The 20,648-nt window shown below is 41.2% G+C and overlaps 1 protein-coding gene across 1 annotated transcript; it reads left to right on the top strand.

Annotated features, from left to right (window-relative positions):
• The first annotated feature begins 1,264 nt into the window (after window positions 1-1,264).
• dyrk2 (dual-specificity tyrosine-(Y)-phosphorylation regulated kinase 2) lies at window positions 1,265-14,886 on the top strand. The gene is made up of 7 exons (XM_080021992.1): window positions 1,265-1,347; window positions 2,867-2,964; window positions 4,007-4,319; window positions 4,439-4,602; window positions 11,251-11,709; window positions 11,869-11,959; window positions 12,070-14,886. Exons 1-7 carry the CDS (start codon window positions 1,308-1,310, stop codon window positions 12,693-12,695), a joined length of 1,791 nt encoding a protein of 596 aa, XP_079878118.1. The 5' UTR covers window positions 1,265-1,307; the 3' UTR covers window positions 12,696-14,886.
• Window positions 14,887-20,648: the final 5,762 nt, after the last annotated feature.

Raw genomic sequence — 20,648 nt, 5'->3', positions numbered from 1 at the left:
GCGACAGAGATTAATGTAACAATAAATACTGCTAGGTAGATATATATATATATATATATATATATATATATATATATATATATATATATACTCTATATATAGGAGCAGAAGGATTAGGAGCAGACTGACTCCATCTGTCAAGCGGCCATGTTGGATCCACCCGGTTGCCAAGCAAACGCGTTCCTCTGTCAGCTGATCGCTGGGATGTTGTCCAGGTTGCCATGGTGACTGGACAGGAGGAGCCAAAGCGTCATTTAGTCCAAAATGTCTCAACTGTTCTGTCCCAGAGGATTAATACAGATAGTCTGTCTGTCTGTCTGACTGACTGTCTGTGTCTCTCTGTGATCGGACACAGACAGTCAGCCAGACAGACAGACTGACAGTCAATCGGGCAGGCAGGCAGGCAGGCAGGCAGGCAGGCAGACAGGCAGACAGACAGACAGACAGACAGACAGGCAGACAGACATATAAGAAGACAGTCAGAGAAACAATCAGTCAGACAGGCAGACAGACAGACTGACAAGCAGACAGGCAGGCAGACAGACAGACATATTAAAAGAGACAGTAATAAAGAGACAATCAGTCAGACAGACAGACAGTCAGACAGGTTGACAGACAGTCAGACAGACAGACAGAAGTCAGACAGACAGACAGACATATAAAAAGACAGACAGTCAGAGAGCAAATCAGTCAGACAGAGAGACAGGTTGGCAGACAGACAGACAGGAAGAGAAACAGACATAATAAGACACAGCGAGAAAATCAGTCAGACAGACAGGCAGACAGACAGACATAAAAAGGCAGACAGGCAGACAGACAATCAGACAGACCAGCAGGTAGTCACAGAGTCAGACAGACAGACATCAAAAGACAGACAGTTAGAGAGACAATCTGTCAAGACAATAAGTCAGACAGACAGACAGTGAGAGAGATAATCGGTCAGACAGACGGGCAGACAGCGATATCTCCCCTCGTTGAACTCTTCCTCGGAAGCCCCGCCCCCACCGCTCGTAGCCCCTCCCCCCATTTAGCCCCGCCCTTAGCCCCGCCCCTCCCCCTGTGTGTTCTTCCGGCTCGGTCCGGGGCTCAGCGGCTGGAGAGCAACACAGCGTCCGGAGGAGATGAAGTCAAGCCGGGCCTAAAGCCCCAGCCAGCCCCGGGGAGCTGATGGTCGGAGCGCGGAGAGAGAGCGACAGCACGCCGGGGGCGAGGAGGACGACGGAGCCGGGGAAGGAGGCGGAGGAGTGTGACCGCAGGAGAAGGAGGAGGAGGAGGAGGAGGAGGAGGAGGACAGAGCGGCGGCCGCCATGTTGACCAAGAAGCCCAGCGTCGCGGTGCTTCCGCCGGGTGAGCCAGCTCCTCCGAGCCGCTCCGCAGCGCTCCCAGCCGGAGCCGGAGCTAGCTAGCGGGGTGGTATGTGGTTTAAGAAGCAAGATGGAGGAGAAGGCAGAGGCTCCCAGTGTCTAAATATAGTGACCGGACAGCACACAGCACACAGCACACCGTGGACTGAATACCAATAATCAATAACAAAGTTATTATCAACTCAATAATCAATAACAAAGTTATTATCAACTCAATTATCAATAACAAAGTTATTTTCAATTCATAAGAAATCAACAGTGTTTACTGAAGGCCAGCCCTGCAGAACGACTTTATTTTGAAAAGCCACAGGTGTATTCTGACGTCATACTGAACATCGCGATCAGCTGTTTTTTTCTATAACAGCAGCTTCTGAGAGCTGATGTTTTTCAGCAGATTCACTGTGATCAATTTACTGTCTGGTTACTGACTGTTTTTTTCTGGAGGTGTGCATCCTGTTGAACTGCTTCCCTGTGTTTGCTCCTTATCAGCAAGTGGAGTTCAAGTCCTAAATATATAATAATAATAATAATAATAATAATAATACTGCATCAGAGTGAACGTCACATCAACACTGGGAGTCCTAGGACTAGTTTAATAACTAGTATGACTAATTTAGTAACTAGTATGTATGACTAGTTTAATAACTAGTATGTATGACAACTTTAATAACTAGTATGACTAGTTTAATAACTAGTATGTATGGCTAGTTTAATAACTAGTATGACTAGTTTAACAACTAGTATGTAGGACTAGTTTAATAACTGGTATGACGACTTTTATAACTAGTATGTTTGACTACTTAAATAACTAGTATGACTAGTTTAATAACTGGTATGGATACTTTAATAACTAGTATGTATTACGAGTTAAATAACTAGTATGAATAATTTAATAACTGGTATGACTACTTTAATAACTAGTATGTATGACTAGTTTAATAACTGGTATGACTAGTTTAACAACTAGTAGTTATGACTAGTTTCATAACTGGTATGAATACTTTAATAACTAGTATGCATGACTAGTTTAATAACTAGTATGTATGACTTGTTTAATAACCAGTATGTATGACTAGTTTAATAACCAGTATGACTAGTTTAACAACTAGTATGTATGACTGGTTTAATAACTGGTATGACTACTTTTATAACTAGTATGTATGACTATTTTAATAACTGGTATGACTAGTTTAATAACTGGTATTTATGACTAGTTTAATAACTGGTATGAATACTTTAATAACTAGTATGTATGACTCGTTTAATAACTAGTATGTATGACTAGTATAGCAACAAGTATGACTACATTAATAACTAGTATGACTAGTTTAGTAACTAGTATGTATGACTACTTTAGTAACTAGTATGTATGACTAGTTTAGTAGCTAGCATGACTAGTTTAGTAACTAGTATGCATGACTAGTTGAGTAGCTATCTCCACACCAGGCGGGGGCACTACAACAGCCACCACACAGGTTCCTGATCAGTGTGTCTCTCTTCAGGGAAGGAGGTTGTTCATCCTGCGTCGCCACGACAACGAGGAGGGACAACGCCCCCGGTGACCCTGCCCCCCCTTCGCACCAACAACAACCTCCCTATGGTAAAAGCTACTACAGTACTACTACCACCCTAGTACTACAGTACTACTACCACCCTACTACTACAGTACTACTACTACCCTAGTACTACAGTACTACCACTGTACTACGACAGTTCTACTGTACGACTACTACCCTGCTACTACAGTAGGTAAGGTGCAGGGGATCTTAGCGTGTTGCAGGTGATCTTAGCGTGTTACAGGGGATCTTAGCATCTTGCAGGTGATCTTGGCGTGTCGCAGGTGATCTTAGCATGTTACAGGTGATCTTAGCCTGTTACAAGTGATCTTAGCATGTTACAGGTGATCTTAGCGTGTTACAGGTGATCTTAGCATGTTACAAGTGATCTTAGCGTGTTACAGGTGATCTTAGCGTGTTACAGGTGATCTTAGCGTGTTACAGGTGATCTTAGCATCTTGCAGGTGATCTTAGCATGTTACAGGTGATCTTAGCATGTTACAGGTGATCTTAGTGTGTTACAAGTGATCTTAGCGTGTTACAGGTGATCTTAGCGTGTTACAGGTGATCTTAGCGTGTTACAGGTGATCTTAGCATGTTACAGGTGATCTTAGCGTGTTGCAGGTGATCATAGCGTGTTACAGGCGATCTTAGCATTTTACAGGTGATCTTAGCGTTTTACAGGTGATCTTAGCGTGTTGCAGGTGATCTTAGCGTGTTGCAGGTGATCTTAGCGTGTTACAGGTGATCTTAGCGTGTTACAAGTGATCTTAGCGTGTTACAGGTGATCTTAGCATGTTACAAGTGATCCTAGAGTGTTACAGGTGATCTTAGCATTTTACAGGTGATCCTAGCGTGTTGCAGGTAATTGTGGTAATTGTTTTATCCTGGAGCACTAATTCAAATTGTACTTTATTATTTTCACCGGACAATATGACCGGAGAGATTGAAATATTGTCGGACTTCACCAGGCTTACCGGATACTGGAAACTCTGTGCAGGAGGTGATGTTGGCGTGTTGCAGGAGGTGATCTTTTCATGTTGCGTGTGATCTTAGTGTGTTGACACTCTATGTTCTTCTTTGCAGGGGGGATCTGATCAGGCTCCGCCCCTCGAGGAGAACAGCAACAAGCGGCCCGTCCTCAGCTCGCAGCCCAACGGCCTCGTTCCGCCCCCGGTGTGGGCTGCCGTGCCGCCCACGCCCACCACGCCCGCTGTTTTTGCCGCCGACCCCCCTCCTGCCGCAGAGCCCGCCCACAGTCGCCTTGGCAACAGCCCATCCACAAGGTCCCCCGACAGCAAGAGAAAGGGGACGGTGCTGAGCCCAGAGCAGGCGATGAGGCAGTTTATGTCCAAACTGTCCAACTACGAACACCACGAGGTCTTCAGCTACCCGGAGGGTGGGTTAGTTAGCTGGTTAGCTCTGCTAGTACCCACGGGGCAGGTTAGTTAGCTTGTTAGCAATGGTTCGTTTTTTTAGCACTTTCTCTTCAACAACCCCTCCCTCTCTCCATCACAGTGTATTTCATTGGTCAGAATGCAAAGAAGCGTTCTGGCGTTGTGGGCGGAGCCAACAACGGTGGCTATGACGACGACCAGGGCTCGTACATCCACGTTCCACACGACCACATCGCCTACCGCTACGAGGTGCTCAAGGTCATCGGCAAGGGCAGCTTCGGACAGGTACTACTTCTACTGACTATTACCGGACTACTACCTCAGAATCACCTAATTACTAACAAATTAGTACCTAAGAGGCACCTAACTAGTGCTAGTGCACCTAGTGCTAACTAGTACTGATTAGTTCACTAATAGAGTGTAGTACTAGTTACTAAAGCACCTCACAAGGTCTAGTTAGTGTGTTGTGTCTAGTTAATGGATTCTTAATGTATAGTTAGTGTCTAGTTAGTGTTCTCTTAGTGTCTAGTTATTGTCTAGTTAGTGTGTTATAAGTGTCTAGTTAATGGATTCTTAATGGATAGTTAGTGTCTAGCTATTGTCTAGTTAGTGTGTTGTTAGTGTCTAGTTATTGTCTGGTTAGTGTGTTGTTATTGTCTAGTTATTGTCTAGTTATTGTAATGGTAGTGTCTGGTTAGTGTCTAGTTAGTGTGTTGTGAGTGTCTAGTTACTGTGTTGATGTGTCTAGTTACTGTCTGTTTAGTGTGTTGTTATTGTCTAGTAATTGTGTTGTTAGTGGCTAGTTAGTGTGTTGTTAGTGTCTAGTTAGTGTGTTGTTAGTGTCTAGTTATTGTCTGGTTAGTGTGTTGTAATTGTGTTATTGTCTAGTAATTGTGTTGTTAGTGTCTAGTTAGTGTGTTGTTTGTGTCTAGTTATTGTCTGTTTAGTGTCTAGTTACTGTGTTGTTAGTGTCTAGTTAGTGTGTTGTTTGTGTCAAGTTATTGTCTGGTGAGTGTGTTGTTATTGTGTTATTGTCTAGTAATTGTGTTGTTATTGTCTAGTTAGTGTGTTGTTAGTGTCTAGTTAGTGTGTTGTTTGTGTCAAGTTATTGTCTGGTTAGTGTGTTGTTATTGTGTTATTGTCTAGTAATTGTGTTGTTAGTGTCTAGTTAGTGTGTTGTTAGTGTCTAGTTAGTGTGTTGTTAGGGTCTAGTTAGTGTGTTGTTTGTGCTAGTTATTGTCTGTTTAGTGTCTAGTTACTGTGTGTTTAGTGTCTAGTTAGTGTGTTGTTAGTGTCTAGTTAGTGTGTTGTTTGTGTCTAGTTATTGTCTGGTTAGTGTGTTGTTATTGTGTTATTGTCTAGTAATTGTGTTGTTAGTGTCTAGTTAGTGTGTTGTTAGTGTCTAGTTAGTGTGTTGTTTGTGTCTAGTTATTGTCTGGTTAGTGTGTTGTTATTGTGTTATTGTCTAGTAATTGTGTTGTTAGTGTCTAGTTAGTGTGTTGTTAGGGTCTAGTTAGTGTGTTGTTTGTGCTAGTTATTGTCTGTTTAGTGTCTAGTTACTGTGTGTTTAGTGTCTAGTTAGTGTGTTGTTAGTGTCTAGTTAGTGTGTTGTTTGTGTCTAGTTATTGTCTGGTTAGTGTGTTGTTATTGTGTTATTGTCTAGTAATTGTGTTGTTAGTGTCTAGTTAGTGTGTTGTTTGTGTCTTTTTATTTTCTGTTTAGAGTCTAGTTAGTGTGTTGTTAGTGTCTAGTTACTGTGTTGTTAGTGTCTAGTTAGTGTGTTGTTAGGGTCTAGTTAGTGTGTTGTTTGTGTCTAGTTATTGTCTGTTTAGTGTCTAGTTACTGTGTGTTTAGTGTCTAGTTAGTGTGTTGTTAGTGTCTAGTTAGTGTGTTGTTTGTGTCTAGTTATTGTCTGGTAAGTGTGTTGTTATTGTCTAGTAATTGTGTTGTTAGTGTCTAGTTAGTGTGTTGTTTGTGTGTAGTTATTGTCTGTTTAGTGTCTAGTTACTGTGTTGTTAGTGTCTAGTTATTGTCTGGTTAATGTCTAGTTAGTGTGTTGTTTGTGTCTAGTTATTGTCTGGTTAATGTCTCATTAGTGTGTTGTTAGTGTCTATTTAGTGTGTTAGTGTCTAGTTATTGTCTGGTTAGTGTGTTGTTAGTGTCTAGTTAGTGAGTTGTTAGTGTGTTATTGTCTAGTTCTTGTGTCTAGTTAGTGTCTAGTTAGTGTCTAGTTAGACTGTTGTTACTGTCTAGCTAGTGTGTTGTAAGTGTCTAGTTATTGTCTGGTTAGTTTTGTTGTTAGTGTCGAGTTAGTGTGTTGTTAGTGTGTTATTGTCTAGTTATTGTATTGTTAGAGTCTAGTTAGTGTCTAGTTAGTGTGTTGTTAGTGTCTAGTTAGTGTCTAGTTAGTGTGTTGTTTGTGTCTAGTTAGTGTGTCGTTAGTGTCTAGTTTGTGTGTTTTTAGTGTTTTGTAAGTGTCTAGTTAGTGTGTTGTTAGTCTGTTATTAGTGACCAGTTAGTGTGTTGTCAGTGTCTAGTTTGTGTGTTTTTAGTTTTTTGTTAGTGTCTAGTTAGTGTGTTGTTAGTGACCAGTTAGTGTGTTGTTAGTGTCTAGTTACTGTGTTGTTAGTGTCTAGTTAGTTTGTCGTTAGTGTCTAGTTAGTGTGTTTTTAGTGTGTAGTTTGTGTGTTGTTAATGAGTTGTTAGTGTCTAGTTAGCGTCTAGTTAGTGTGTTGTTCGTGTCTAGTTATTGTCTAGTTAGTATGTTGTTGGTGACTAGTTAGTGTGTTGTTAGTGTCTAGTTAGTGTGTTATTGTCTAGTTAGTGTGTTGCTAGTGTCTAGTTAGTGTGCTGTTAGTGTCTCGTTAGTGTCTAGGTTGTGTCTAGTTAGTGTGCTGTTAGTGTCTAGGTAGCGTGTTGTGAGTGTGTTGTGAGTGTGTTGTGAGTGTCTAGTTATTGTCCAGTTGTGGTCCAGTTGTTGTCTAGTTGCTGGCTAGTTGCTGTCCAGGTGTTGTCCAGGTGTTGTCCAGATGTTGTCTAGTTGTTGTCTAGTTGTTGTCATGTTGTTGTCCAGTTATTGTCCAGTGGTCCAGTTGTTGTCCAGTTGCTGTCCAGTTGTTGTCTAGTTGCTGTCTAGTTCTTGTCTAGTTGTTGGCCAGTTGTCTAATTGTTGTACAGTTATTGTCCAGTTGTTGTCCAGTTATTTTCTAGTTGCTGTCCAGTTATTTTCTAGTTGCTGTCCAGTTATTTTCTAGTTATTGTCCAGTTGTTTTCTAGTTATTGTCCAGTTGTTGTTGTTGTTGTCCAATTGTTGTCTAGTTATTGTCCAGTTGTTTTCCAATGATTGTCTCATTGTTGTCCAGTTGTTGTCCAGTTGTGGTCGCGTTATTGTAGGTTGTTGTCTAGTTGTTTTCTAGTTGTTGTCCAGTTGTCTATTTATTATCCAGTTGTTGTCCAGTTATTGTGTCATTGTTGAGTCATTGTTGTCTAATTGTGTGTAATTGTTGTGTAATTGTTGTCCAGTTATTGTCCAGTTATTGTCCAGTTATTGTCTAGTTGTTGTCCAGTTGTCGTCCAGTTGATGTCTAGTTGCTGTCCAGTTGTTTTCCAGTTGTTGTCTAGTTGTTGTTCAGTTGTTGTCTATTAATTGTCCAGTTGTTGTCTAGTTATTTTCATGTAGTTATTGTCCAGTTGTTGTCCAGTTGTTGTCCCGTTGTTGTCTCTTTGTTGTCCAGTTGTTGTCCAGTTGTTGTCCAGTTATTGTCCAGCTATTGTCCAGTTGTTGTCTAGTTGTTGTCCAGTTATTGTCCAGTTGTTGTTTAGTTGTTGTCCGGTTGTTGTCTAGTTATTGTCCAGATGTTGTCCAGTTGTTGTTGTGTAGTTGTTGTCCAGTTGTCTAGTTATTGTCCAGTTGTTGTGCAGTTATTGTCTCATTGTTGGGTGGTTGTTGTTAAATTGTTGTCATTGTCGTCCAGTTGTTGTCTAGTTGATGTCCAGTTGTTGTCTAGTTGTTGTCTAGTTGTTGTCCAGTTGTTGTCCAGATGTTGTCCAGTTGTTGTTGTGTAGTTGTTGTCCAGTTGTTGTCCAGTTGTCTAGTTATTGTACAGTTGTTGTGCAGTTGTTGTCTCATTGTTGGGTCGCTGTTGTCTAATTGTTGTCTAGTTGTTGTCGTTTCAAGTTGTTGTCCAGTTGCTGTCTAGTTGTTGTCCAGATGTTGTCCAGTTGTCTAGTTATTGTCCAGTTGTTGTGCGGTTATTGTCTCATTGTTGGGTTGTTGTTGTCTCATTGTTGGGTCGTTGTTGTCAAGTTGTTGTCCAGTTGTGGTCACGGTATTGTCTAGTTGTTGTGGAGTTATTGTCCAGTTGTTGTCCAGTTGTTGTCCAGTTATTGTGTAGTTGTTGTCTAGTTGTGGTCCAGTTATTGTCTAGTTGTTGTCTAGTTGTTGTCCAGTTGTTGTCCAGTTATTGTACAGTTGTTGTCCAGTTATTGTTTCGTTGTTGTCCTGTTATTGTCCAGTTGTTGTCCAGTTGTCGTCCAGTTGTTGTCTCATTGTGTGTAATTGTTGTGTAATTGTTGTCCAGTTATTGTCTAGTTGTTGTCTAGTTATTGTCCAGTTGTCGTCTAGTTGCTGTCCAGTTGTTTTCCAGTTGTTATCTAGTTGTTGTTCAGTTGTTATCTATTTATTTTCCAGTTGTTGTGTAGTTATTTTCATGTAGTTGTTGTCCAGTTGTTGTCCAGTTGTTGTCCAGTTGTTGTCCAGTTGTTGTCCAGTTATTGTCCAGTTGTTGTCCAGTTGTTGTCTAGTTGTTGTCCGGTTGTTGTCCAGTTGTTGTCTAGTTATTGTCCAGATGTTGTCCAGTTGTTGTTGTGTAGTTGTTGTCCAGTTGTCTAGTTATTGTCCAGTTTTGTGCAGTTATTGTCTCATTGTAGGGTCGTTGTTGTCTAGTTGTTGTCTAGTTGTTGTCCAGTTGTTGTCCAGATGTTGTCCACTTGTTGTTGTGTAGTTGTTGTCCAGTTGTTGTCCAGTTGTCTAGTTATTGTACAGTTGTTGTGCAGTTGTGGTCTCATTGTTGGGTTGCTGTTGTTTAATTGTTGTCTAATTGTTGTCTAGTTGTTGTCATTTCCAGTTGTTGTCCAGTTGATGTCTAGTTGTTGTCCAGATGTTGTCCAGTTGTCTAGTTATTGTCCAGTTGTTGTGCAGTTATTGTCTCATTGTTGGGTCGTTGTTGTCCAGTTGTTGTCCAGTTGTTGTCCAGTTGTGGTCACGTTATTGTCTAGTTGTTGTCTAGTTATTGTCCAGTTGTTGCTCAGTTGTTGTCCAGTTGTTGTCCAGTTATTGTCCGGTTGTTGTCCAGTTGTTGTCTAGTTGTTTTACAGTTGTTGTCCAGTTATTGTTTAGTTGTTGTCCAATTGTTGTCCAGTTGCTGTCTAGTTGTTGTCTAGTTGTTGTCCAGTTGTTGTCTAATTATTGTCCAGTTGTGGTGTAGTTATTGTCTAGTTGTTGTCCAGTTGTTGTCCAGATTGTGTCCAGTTGTTGTCCAGTTGTTGTCCAGTTGTCTAGTTGTTGTCCAGTTGTTGTCTAGATGGTGTTCAGATGTCTAGTTATTGTCTAGTTATTGTCCAGTTGTTGTGCAGTTATTGTGTAGTTGTTGTCCAGTTGTTGTCTAGTTGTTGTCTAGTTGTTGTCTAGTTGTTGTCTAGTTGTTGTCCAGTTGTTGTCCAGTTGTTGTCCAGTTGTGGTCCAGTTATTGTCTAGTTGTTGTCCAGTTGTTGTCCAGTTGTTGTCCAGATGGTGTCCAGATGTATCCCAGTTCTTGTGTAGTTGTTGTCTAGTTGTTGTCCAGTTGTCTAGTTATTGTCCAGTTGTTGTGCAGTTATTGTCTCATTGTTGGGTCGCTGTTGTCTAATTGTTGTCTAGTTATTGTCGTTTCCAGTTGTTGTCCAGTTGCTGTCTAGTTGTTGTCCAGATGTTGTCCAGTTGTTGTTGTGTAGTTGTTGTCTAGTTGTTGTCCAGTTGTCTAGTTATTGTCCAGTTGTTGTGCAGTTATTGTCTCATTGTTGGGTCGCTGTTGTCTAATTGTTGTCTAGTTGTTGTCGTTTCCAGTTACTGTCTAGTTGCTGTCTAGTTGTTGTCCAGATGTTTTCCAGATGTTGCCCAGTTGTTGTTGTGTAGTTGTTGTCCAGTTGTCTAGTTATGGTCCAGTTGTTGTGCAGTTATTGTCTCATTGTTGGGTCGTTGTTGTCTAATTGTTGTCTCATTGTTGTCCAGTTGTTGTCCAGTTGTGGTCACAGTATTGTCTGGTTGTCTAGTTATTGTCCAGTTGTCGTTCAGTTGTTGTCCAGTTGTCGTTCAGTTGTCGTTCAGTTGTTGTCCAGTTGTGGTCACAGTATTGTCTGGTTGTCTAGTTATTGTCCAGTTGTCGTTCAGTTGTTGTCCAGTTGTCGTTCAGTTGTCGTTCAGTTGTTGTCCAGTTGTTGTCCAGTTGTTGTCCAGTAGTTGTCCAGTTGATGTCTAGTTGCTGTCCAGTTATTTTCTAGTTGTTATCCAGTTGTTGTCTAGTTATTGTCCAGTTGTTGTCCAGTTGTTGTCTAGTTATTGTCCAGTTGTTGTCCCGTTATTGTTTATTTGTTGTCCCGTTATTGTCCAGTTATTGTCCAGTTATTGTCTAATTGTTGTCTAGTTGTTGTCTAGTTGTTCAAGTTGTTGTCCAGTTGTAATCTAGTTGTTGTCAAGATGTTGTCTATTTGTTGTCTAGTTGTTGTCCCCTTATAAACTAGTTGTTGTCAAGTTGTTGTCTAGTTGTTGTCTAGCCTTGGTCCAGTTGTTGTCTGGTTAGTGGATCGTAAAAACCCTCTGTACGACTACACATTACACTACACATGACTACACTACAAATTGTATCCTCCCGCTCCCCCTCCTCCCCCTCTCTCCAGGTAGTGAAGGCCTTTGACCACAAGCTCCAGGTCCACGTGGCTCTGAAGATGGTCCGTAACGAGAAGCGCTTCCATCGCCAGGCGGCAGAGGAGGTCCGCATCCTGGAGCACTTGCGCCGCCTGCAGGACCGGGCCCCACAGGACCGGGACCCACAGGCCACCACTGCCGCGGGCCACCACCGCCACCCCCACCGGGGCTCATCCCCCATGAACGTGGTCCAGCTGCTGGAGAGCTTCACCTTCCGCGGCCATGTGTGCATGAGCTTCGAGCTGCTGAGCCTCAACCTGTACGAGCTGATCCGCAGGAACCGCTTCCGGGGATTCAGTTTGGCGCTGGTTCGCAAGTTCTGCCACGCCCTTCTGCAATGTCTGGACGGCCTGCAGCAGCAACACATCATCCACTGTGACCTGAAGCCAGAGAATATCTTGCTCAAACAGCAAGGCCGCAGCGGCATAAAGGTAGGGGCTGGGTCGATGGATGAGGGATGGATGGATGGATGGATGAGGGATGGATGGTTGAGGGATGGTTGAGGGATGGATGGATGGATGGATGGACGCTAGTAGCCTGAGCTAGTGGTTAACACTAGCAACATTAACACCTCTCCCTCCACCTCCCAGGTGATAGACTTTGGGTCCAGTTGCTACGAGCACCAGAGGGTGTACACCTACATCCAGTCCAGGTTCTACCGAGCCCCCGAGGTCATTCTAGGTAAGTCCTGGTGCAGGCTCCACCCACAGGGGGCGCTCGAGACCCCTGTGGGTGGAGCCATGAAACCCGGTCAGTAGCGTCTCACTGGACTAACCCTTTCCCGCCCCCAGGCTCCAGGTACGGGATGCCCATCGACATGTGGTCCCTGGGCTGCATCCTGGCCGAGCTGCTGACCGGCTCCCCGTTGCTCCCTGGGGAGGACGAGTCGGACCAGCTGGCCCTGATCATGGAGCTGCTGGGTCCGCCCAGCACCAAGCTGCTGGAGGCCTCCAAGCGTGCCAAGAACTTTGTGTCGTCCAAGGGCTACCCGCGCTACTGCAGCGTGAGCACGCTGGCCGATGGCTCAGTGGCGCTGGGCGCCGGGCGCTCACGCCGTGGGAAGCCACGTGGCCCGCCTGCTAGCAAGGACTGGAGCGCTGCGCTGAAGGGCTGCGACGACCCGCTGTTCCTGGACTTCCTTAAGCAGTGCCTCGAGTGGGACCCGGCGCTCAGGATGACTCCCGGCCAGGCCCTGCGCCACCCCTGGCTCCGCAGAAGGCTCCCCAAGCCGCCCGGCAGCACTGGGGAGAAGACCTCCACCTCCAAGCGAAGCGGCGGAGAAGTTGCCGTCACCTCCATCCCCAAGCTGGTGACCGCCGCCTCCTCGTCGTCCAAAACCAGGACTAACCTGGCGGCCATCACGGACGCCAACGGGAACATCCAGACCAGGACCGTCCTGCCCAAGCTGGTTAGCTAACAGAGCTAGCAGGAGGACGGCTGCCTGGCTGGAGCCGCCAAGTTAGTACGGAGCGCTAACTTGGTGGTAGTGGGGTTACTGCGCCCCCTGCTGGAGTAAAGTTGTGGGTTTATCTTTTATTTTTATTTTTAAGACTGCTGAGTCACTGGGAGCGTGCTAACGGCTAGCCAACAGCTAGCATCAGCTAGCAGACCGCTAGCTGGAATGCACCGTGATCTCGTTGAGACACTAGTTAGCACTGTTCTGTAGCCACACACACTCACACACAGCAGATTAGCAGCTAAATAAACATGGTGCTAGCGAAGGGAACAGTGTTTTATCATTTAATCGTCTGCAGGCTACATGTTAACGACGCACAAACTAATTGTCTGTTTTCAGACGGGTCATACCAAGATGCCTCAGCGGGGCAACTTAACACTAGCTGTTAGGCTATGGTCTCTAGTTAGCCAGTGCTAGCTGTGTGCCTGTTAACTGACTGTTATTTATTAATACACTACTATTTATCTTTTAACTGGAGACTAATTTATCTTCTAGCTATCAGCTGAGCTAGCTGTCACTGGCTAGGAACCTGTTTACAGTTGTACGGCCGATAGCAGCCTGTGTATTATCTATACGCACATGCTATCGATGAGTTGTAGCGTATTAGCACTGAACTGCCCAGCCTTACAATGCCCGGGCCCAAGTCCCAGGCGCGGTCAAGTCCATGTATAAACTGTTACGGTGGCTTGAGGAGAGGTCAAGGTTGTGGAGGAGCTCTGCCCTGGTATAGCTATAACGTATATAGGGGTTAACCCTAGACTGAGTCTAGGTCAGACTGGGCCTGGAGTTTAGACTGGGTATGGAGTTTAGACTGGGTCTGGAGGTTAGACTGGGTCTGGAGGTTGGACTGGGTCTGGAGGTGAGACTGGGTCTGGAGGTGAGACTGGGTCTGGAGGTGAGACTGGGTCTGGGGGTGAGACTGGGTCTGGGGGTTAGCCTGGGTCTAGTTTAGACTGGGTCGGGAGGTTAGACTGCGTCTGGAGGTTAGACTGGGTTTAGAGTGGGTCTGGAGGTGGTTTCTTTGTTCTGATTATTGATGTATAATCATTGATATTGATTAATCGATTGGATCAGTAGAAACCATAGGGGAATCAGACCATAGCTCCGCCCAGCAGACATGAAGTGCCTGTGACGTCCCAAACAGCCAAAGAAACAGGAAGTGACCTCACACAGCTAACCGTCACTTGTTGCCTGGAGATAGAACCGTGCACCAGAGATTTAGACCAGTTTTACTTTATTATTACTATTATTATTATTATTTATTATTATTATTGTTATTATAGTTATTTTTGTTGTTTTTATTATTATTATTGTTATTATAATTATTATTGTTGTTTTTATTATTATTATTACTATTATTATAATTATTATAATTATTATTACTATTTCATTATAATAATTGCTGATCTGCATTCAGTTCGATTGTCATATGCAGCAATGTACCTACAATGAATCCGTCAAATGTGGGCGGAGCCGTCCATTGGGGGGCGCTACAGTGACTTCCACACTGACCCTGGATTCCTTCAATGGCAATTTAGTCTTTCGTTGATCACGTTGATCTCATTGGTGCAATGGCTGCGACTAACCTGGACCCTGTGCATTGACCCATTGCTGCCTGCAGTTATAAGTATAACTATTTTTATTATTATTGTTGTTATTATCATTACTTGTATTATTGTTAATATTATTACTGTTATTGTTATATTATTATTGTTATTATGAAGGTGTCAGGGGTGTTTGGTTTCATTGCTTTACTAGGCTAACCACAAGTTAGCTTCCATAATCAGTGAGACAAACAGAAAGGCAGACAGGTAAGCAGACAGCCAGACAGTTAAACTTCATCAGAATTTCCAAAAACACTCTAACACTGAATCAGATTTGATCAAACTGATCAGGTGAGGATCAATCTGAGGCTCCTGGGCGAGGCACCCAGCAATGGAGAGAGGGATCCTCATTCTGTAGCAGAGCATCTAAGAAGCAAAACGAATGTGCCGTCGTCATCGGGCGCCGCTGCTCCCAGTGCAACCAGTGTCCCATTTGTTTTGTACTTTTTCTAATTTGTTCCATTTTAATGTTGTGGAAGAAGAAGATTGTTATCATTATTTGGATATTATTATTATTATTGAAAATAAAACAGGTTTATTGATCTTTACCAGCGTTACTCTTTTGTCTCATCAACATGGTTCCATCCATTCACCTTGTCGCCATGACAATCAGGATACCCATAATAACCATGTCACCTCCCTGGATGGTGGATGATGGATGGATGAAAAGAGGAAGACTAGGAATGATTTGTCATTGATAATTTCCCGACTGAAATCATTTTTATTATTATTATTATTATTATTATGATTATTTTATTATTATTATATTTGGAATAATAATAACCTTTTATTATTAATAATTGTAATACATATTAATTATTGTCATTATAAATAATTATTATTTATAATATGTTATCATTTTCATTATTAATTATTATTATTAATAACTATTATTACTTACTACTTTCCTGACAGGGATCAATAAAGGCTTATTTTGAACCGGAAGAAAACCTTGTCACCGGAACTATCGCAAGATTTAAGGTGAGTTGCCGCTTTGGCCCAGGTTGCGGCGGCATGTTTCCATGGGAACGCGGTATCGCAGTTCATAAACAGGATTTGATCACGACGGATTAAAGTTCCGAGCATGCGCAGTTGAGGTTCTGAAAGTCAGTTAAAGACGTGTAGACTGTTCCAACATGGCGAACAAGGTGAGGTCATCTGCTTCCAAATAATACAATATACCATATAATGATAATACAGTATACAATATCATTATAATAACTCAATATACAATATCATTATGATAACTCAATATACAATATCATTATAATAACTCAATATACCATATAATAATAATACAGTATATAATATTATAATAACTCAATATACCATATCATTATAATAACTCAATATACCATATAATAATAATACAGTATACAATATCATTATAATAACTCAATATACCATATAATAATAATACAGTATATAATATCATTATAATAACTCAATATACCATATCATTATAATAACTCAATATACCATATAATAATAATACAGTATACAATATCATTATAATAACTCAATATACCATATAATAATAATACAGTATACAATATCATTATAAGAACTCAATATACCATATAATAATAATACAGTGTACAATATCATTATAATAACTCAATATACCATATAATAATAATACAGTATATAATATCATTATAATAACTCAATATACCATATCATTATAATAACTCAATATACCATATAATAATAATACAGTATACAATATCATTATAATAACTCAATATACCATATAATAATAATACAGTATATAATATCATTATAATAACTCAATATACCATATCATTATAATAACTCAATATACCATATAATAATAATACAGTATACAATATCATTATAATAACTCAATATACCATATAATAATAATACAGTATACAATATCATTATAAGAACTCAATATACCATATAATAATAATACAGTGTACAATATCATTATAATAACTCAATATACGATATAATAATAATACAGTATACAATATCATTATAATAACTCAATAGACCATATAATAATAATTCAGTATACAATATCATAATAACTCAATATACCATATAATAATACAGTGTACAATATCATTATAATAACTCAATAGATTCAAGATTCAAGAGGTTTATTCGTCACATACATATACATACTTTCATACATATATGCAGTGAAATGTAATGCAACGCACCTGGTGATAACACACAATATGTCCCAGGAAAAAAATTCTTTCGACAAGACCCACTAACTGACTCCTAAAACGTAATACAGTAAGTCGAATACTTATAGAATAAAAATAAAAATATATAAAATAAAATAAAATGAAATGAAATGGAATAGATAGAGGGAATATGCTTATGTATATGGGATAGGCAATTATGTATATTTAGATATGTGCATTAAAGTGGCATGTGAATAAAGTGGAGTAGTGTTATACGGGATAATACAGCACAGTATACAACAGTACGGCGCAGCAATACGGCATCACGAACAACCCTGAACAGTGACACAGTATGCGGTACAGTATGCTACATATTGCACAGTAAGGTAGTGGAGCATATGTGTGTGGCTCAGTGAGGACCCCTGGTGAGGTCAGCATTGACAGTTCTAATGGCTTGCTGGAAAAAACTCAGTCTCAGTCTCTCTGTTCTCGCTGTGTGACTGCGGAGGCGCTTGCCTGACCGCAGCAGCTGAAACAGTCCGTTGGTGGGGTGGTGAGGATCCTTCATGATCCTGCAGCTCTGCTACTACACCTCCTGGTGTATAACTCCTGCAAGGGGGGAGGGTAGTTCCAGTGGTACGTTCAGCTGAACGCACCACCCTCTGCAGGGCCCGCCTGTCCTGAGCAGTACAGTACAAAGCAGGCAGTGATGTTGCCTGTCAGGATGCTCTCCACTGCTCCAGAGTAGAAGGACTTGAGGATCCTCACCGACACCCGGAATTTCCTCAGCTGCCTGAGGTGGTAAAGACGCTGCCTCGCCTTTCTCACCAGAGTGTCTGTATGTACAGTCCATGTTAAGTCCTCTGTGATGTGGACTCCCAGGTACTTGAAGCTGCTCACCCTGTCAACAGAAGTCCCATTAATCACCAAGGGCGCGTGCGTCCTAGATTGTGATCCTCGCCTAAAGTCCACAATCAGCTCCTTAGCTTTGCTGACGTTCAGGTGGAGGCTGTTGCCTCCTCGCGGTAGGCCTTCTCATCGCAGTCGGTGATCAGGCCCACGACAACGGTGTCGTCAGCAAACTTTATGATGGTGTTGGAGCTGGACCTGGCCACACAGTCATGTGTGTACAGGGAGTACAGTAGGGGGCTGAGGACGCAACCCTGGGGGGATCCTGTATTCAGGGTGAGGTAGCTTGACATGTGCGTCCCCACCCTGACCACCTGGGGGCGGCCTGTGAGGAAGTCCAGAATCCAGGCACACAGGGGAGCATTCAGTCCGAGCTCCTTCATCTTGACAGCCAGTCTGGTGGGGACTATGGTGTTGAAAGCTGAACTATAATCAATGAACAGCAATCTCACATAGGCTCCCTTCTGGCCATCCAGGTGCGTGAGCGTGGTGTGCAGTACCTGGGAGACCCCGTCATCCGTTGATCTGTTCTGCCGGTACGCAAACTGCAACGGGTCCAAGGTGCGGGGGAGGGAGGCGCAGATATATTCCTTAATCAGCCTCTCGAAACACTTCATGACCACCGAGGTGAGGGCCACCGGACGGTAGTCATTCAGGCAGGCAGGAGAGGTGATCTTCGGGACAGGAACGACGGTGGACCTCTTGAAGCAGGACGGGACCACTGATCCAGCCAGGGAGATGTTGAATATTGTAGTGAACACCGCAGCTAGCTGGTTAGCACAGGTCTTCAGTACTTGCCCAGATATGCCATGTGGGCCCGCAGCTTTCCTGGTGTTCACACGCATCAGAGCCCTCCTGACCTCGTGCTCGGACACTGAGAGTGTGCGCTCATCCCCAGCGGTGTAGCTCCAATTAGCCGGCGAGCTACAGTGCTGTTGCCAGACTCGAACCGCGCATAAAAGGAGTTCAGTTGGTCGGCTAGGGAGGCGTCCACACTCGTGGCTGGGGAGGAGCTGCTGTTGTAATTCGTAATAGTCTGCCGCCCCTGCCACAAGCGTCTTGTGTCTCCCCGCTCCATCTGTAGCTCCAGGGTCTCCCCGTACGTCCGTTTAACATCCCTCACCGCCCTCCGCAGATTGTACGACGCCGCTTTGTAGTTGTCCATATTTCCGCATACAAGTATAATACAAGTATAATGTATAATACAGTATACAATATCATTATAATAACTCAATATGTCATATAATAATAATACAGTATACAATATCATAATAACTCAATATACCATATAATAATAATAATAATACAGTATACCATATAATCATTATAATTCAATATAACATATAATATTACTACAGTATACAATATCATTATAACAACTCAATATACCATATAATATACATACAGTATACAATATCATTATAATGACTCAATATAACATATAACAATAACACAGTATATAATATGATTATAACTCAATATAACATATAATAATAATACAGTATATAATATGATTATAACTCAATATAACATATAATAATAATACAGTATACAATATGATTATAACTCAATATAACTTATAATAATAATACAGTATACAATATGATTATAACTCAATATAACTTATAATAATAATACAGTATACAATATGATTATAATAACGCAATATAACATATAACAATAATACAGTATATAATATGATTATAAATCAATATAAAATATTAATAATACAGTATACAATATGATTATAATAACTCAATATAACATATATTAATAATACAGTATACAATATCATTATAATAATTCAGTACAACATATAATGATACATCATACAATATGATTATAATAACTCAATATAACATATAATAGTAATACAGTATAAAATATGATTATAACTCAATAACACATTAAATAATAATAAAGTATACAATATAATTATAATAACTCAATACAAAATATAATAATAATACAGTATACAATATCATAATAACTCAATATAATATATAATATTTATACAGTTTACAATATTATTATAATAACTCAATACAACACAATAACTCAATATACCATATAATAAAAATACAGCATACAATATCATTATAATAACTCCATATAACATAATAACTCAATATACATATAATAAAAATACAGTACATGATATCATTATAATAACTCAAAATAACATAATAACTCAATATACCATATAATAATAATACAGTATACAATATCATAATAACTCAATATAACATATAATATTAATACAGTATACAACATCATTATAATAACTCAATACAACATATAATAATAATACAGCATATAATAACTCAATATACCATATAATAAAAAATACTGTATACAATATCATTATAATAACTCAATATAACATTATAACTCAATATACCATATAATAAAAATACAGTACATGATATCATTATAATAACTCAATATAACATAATCACTCAATCTACCATATAATAATAATACAGTATACAATATCATTATAATAACTTAATATACCATATAATAATAATACAGTATACAATATCATTATATTAACTTAATATAACATATAATAATCCACTATAATATATAAAAAATAATCCAATATAAAATATAGTAATAATATAATTTAATAGATAGATAGATAGATAGATAGATAGATAGATAGATAGATAGATAGATAGATAGATAGATAGATAGATAGATAGATAGATAGAGAGATGGATAGATAGACAGACAGACAGGCACAGACAGACAGACAGACAGACAGACACACGGACAGACAGACAGACAGACAGACAGACAGACAGACAGACAGACAGACAGACAACTTTTCTCTCAGGTTGTCTTGTCCCAAGTAATGAATGAACAATATTGATAATAATATTAGAGCTCAGGCTCGGGGTGTGCAGGCAGGCAGCCAGGCAGGCAGCCAGGCAGGCAGGCAGGCAGGCAGGCAGGCAGGCAGGCAGGCAGGCAGGTAGGCAGGCAGGCAGGCAGGCAGGTAGGTAGGTAGGTAGGTAGGCAGGTAGGCAGGTAGGTAGGTAGGTAGGCAGGTAGGCAGGTAGGTAGGTAGGTAGGTAGGTAGGTAGGTAGGCAGGCAGGCAGGTAGCTAGGCAGGTAGGTAGGTAGGTAGTGTAGTTTCTCGGGCGGGTTATTTTATGCTTGTCCAGAGACAACGTTGACCATCTGATTCCCCTACATAGGTCACAGGTCACATTTCACCTCCCTTATCACCG

Source organism: Zeus faber, assembly GCF_960531495.2.
Source record: "Zeus faber genome assembly, chromosome: 21".
In the NCBI taxonomy this organism is placed as follows: Eukaryota; Metazoa; Chordata; class Actinopteri; order Zeiformes; family Zeidae; genus Zeus; species Zeus faber.
Note: the sequence above shows the minus strand (reverse complement) of the source record. Positions and strands in the feature narration are given on the sequence as shown.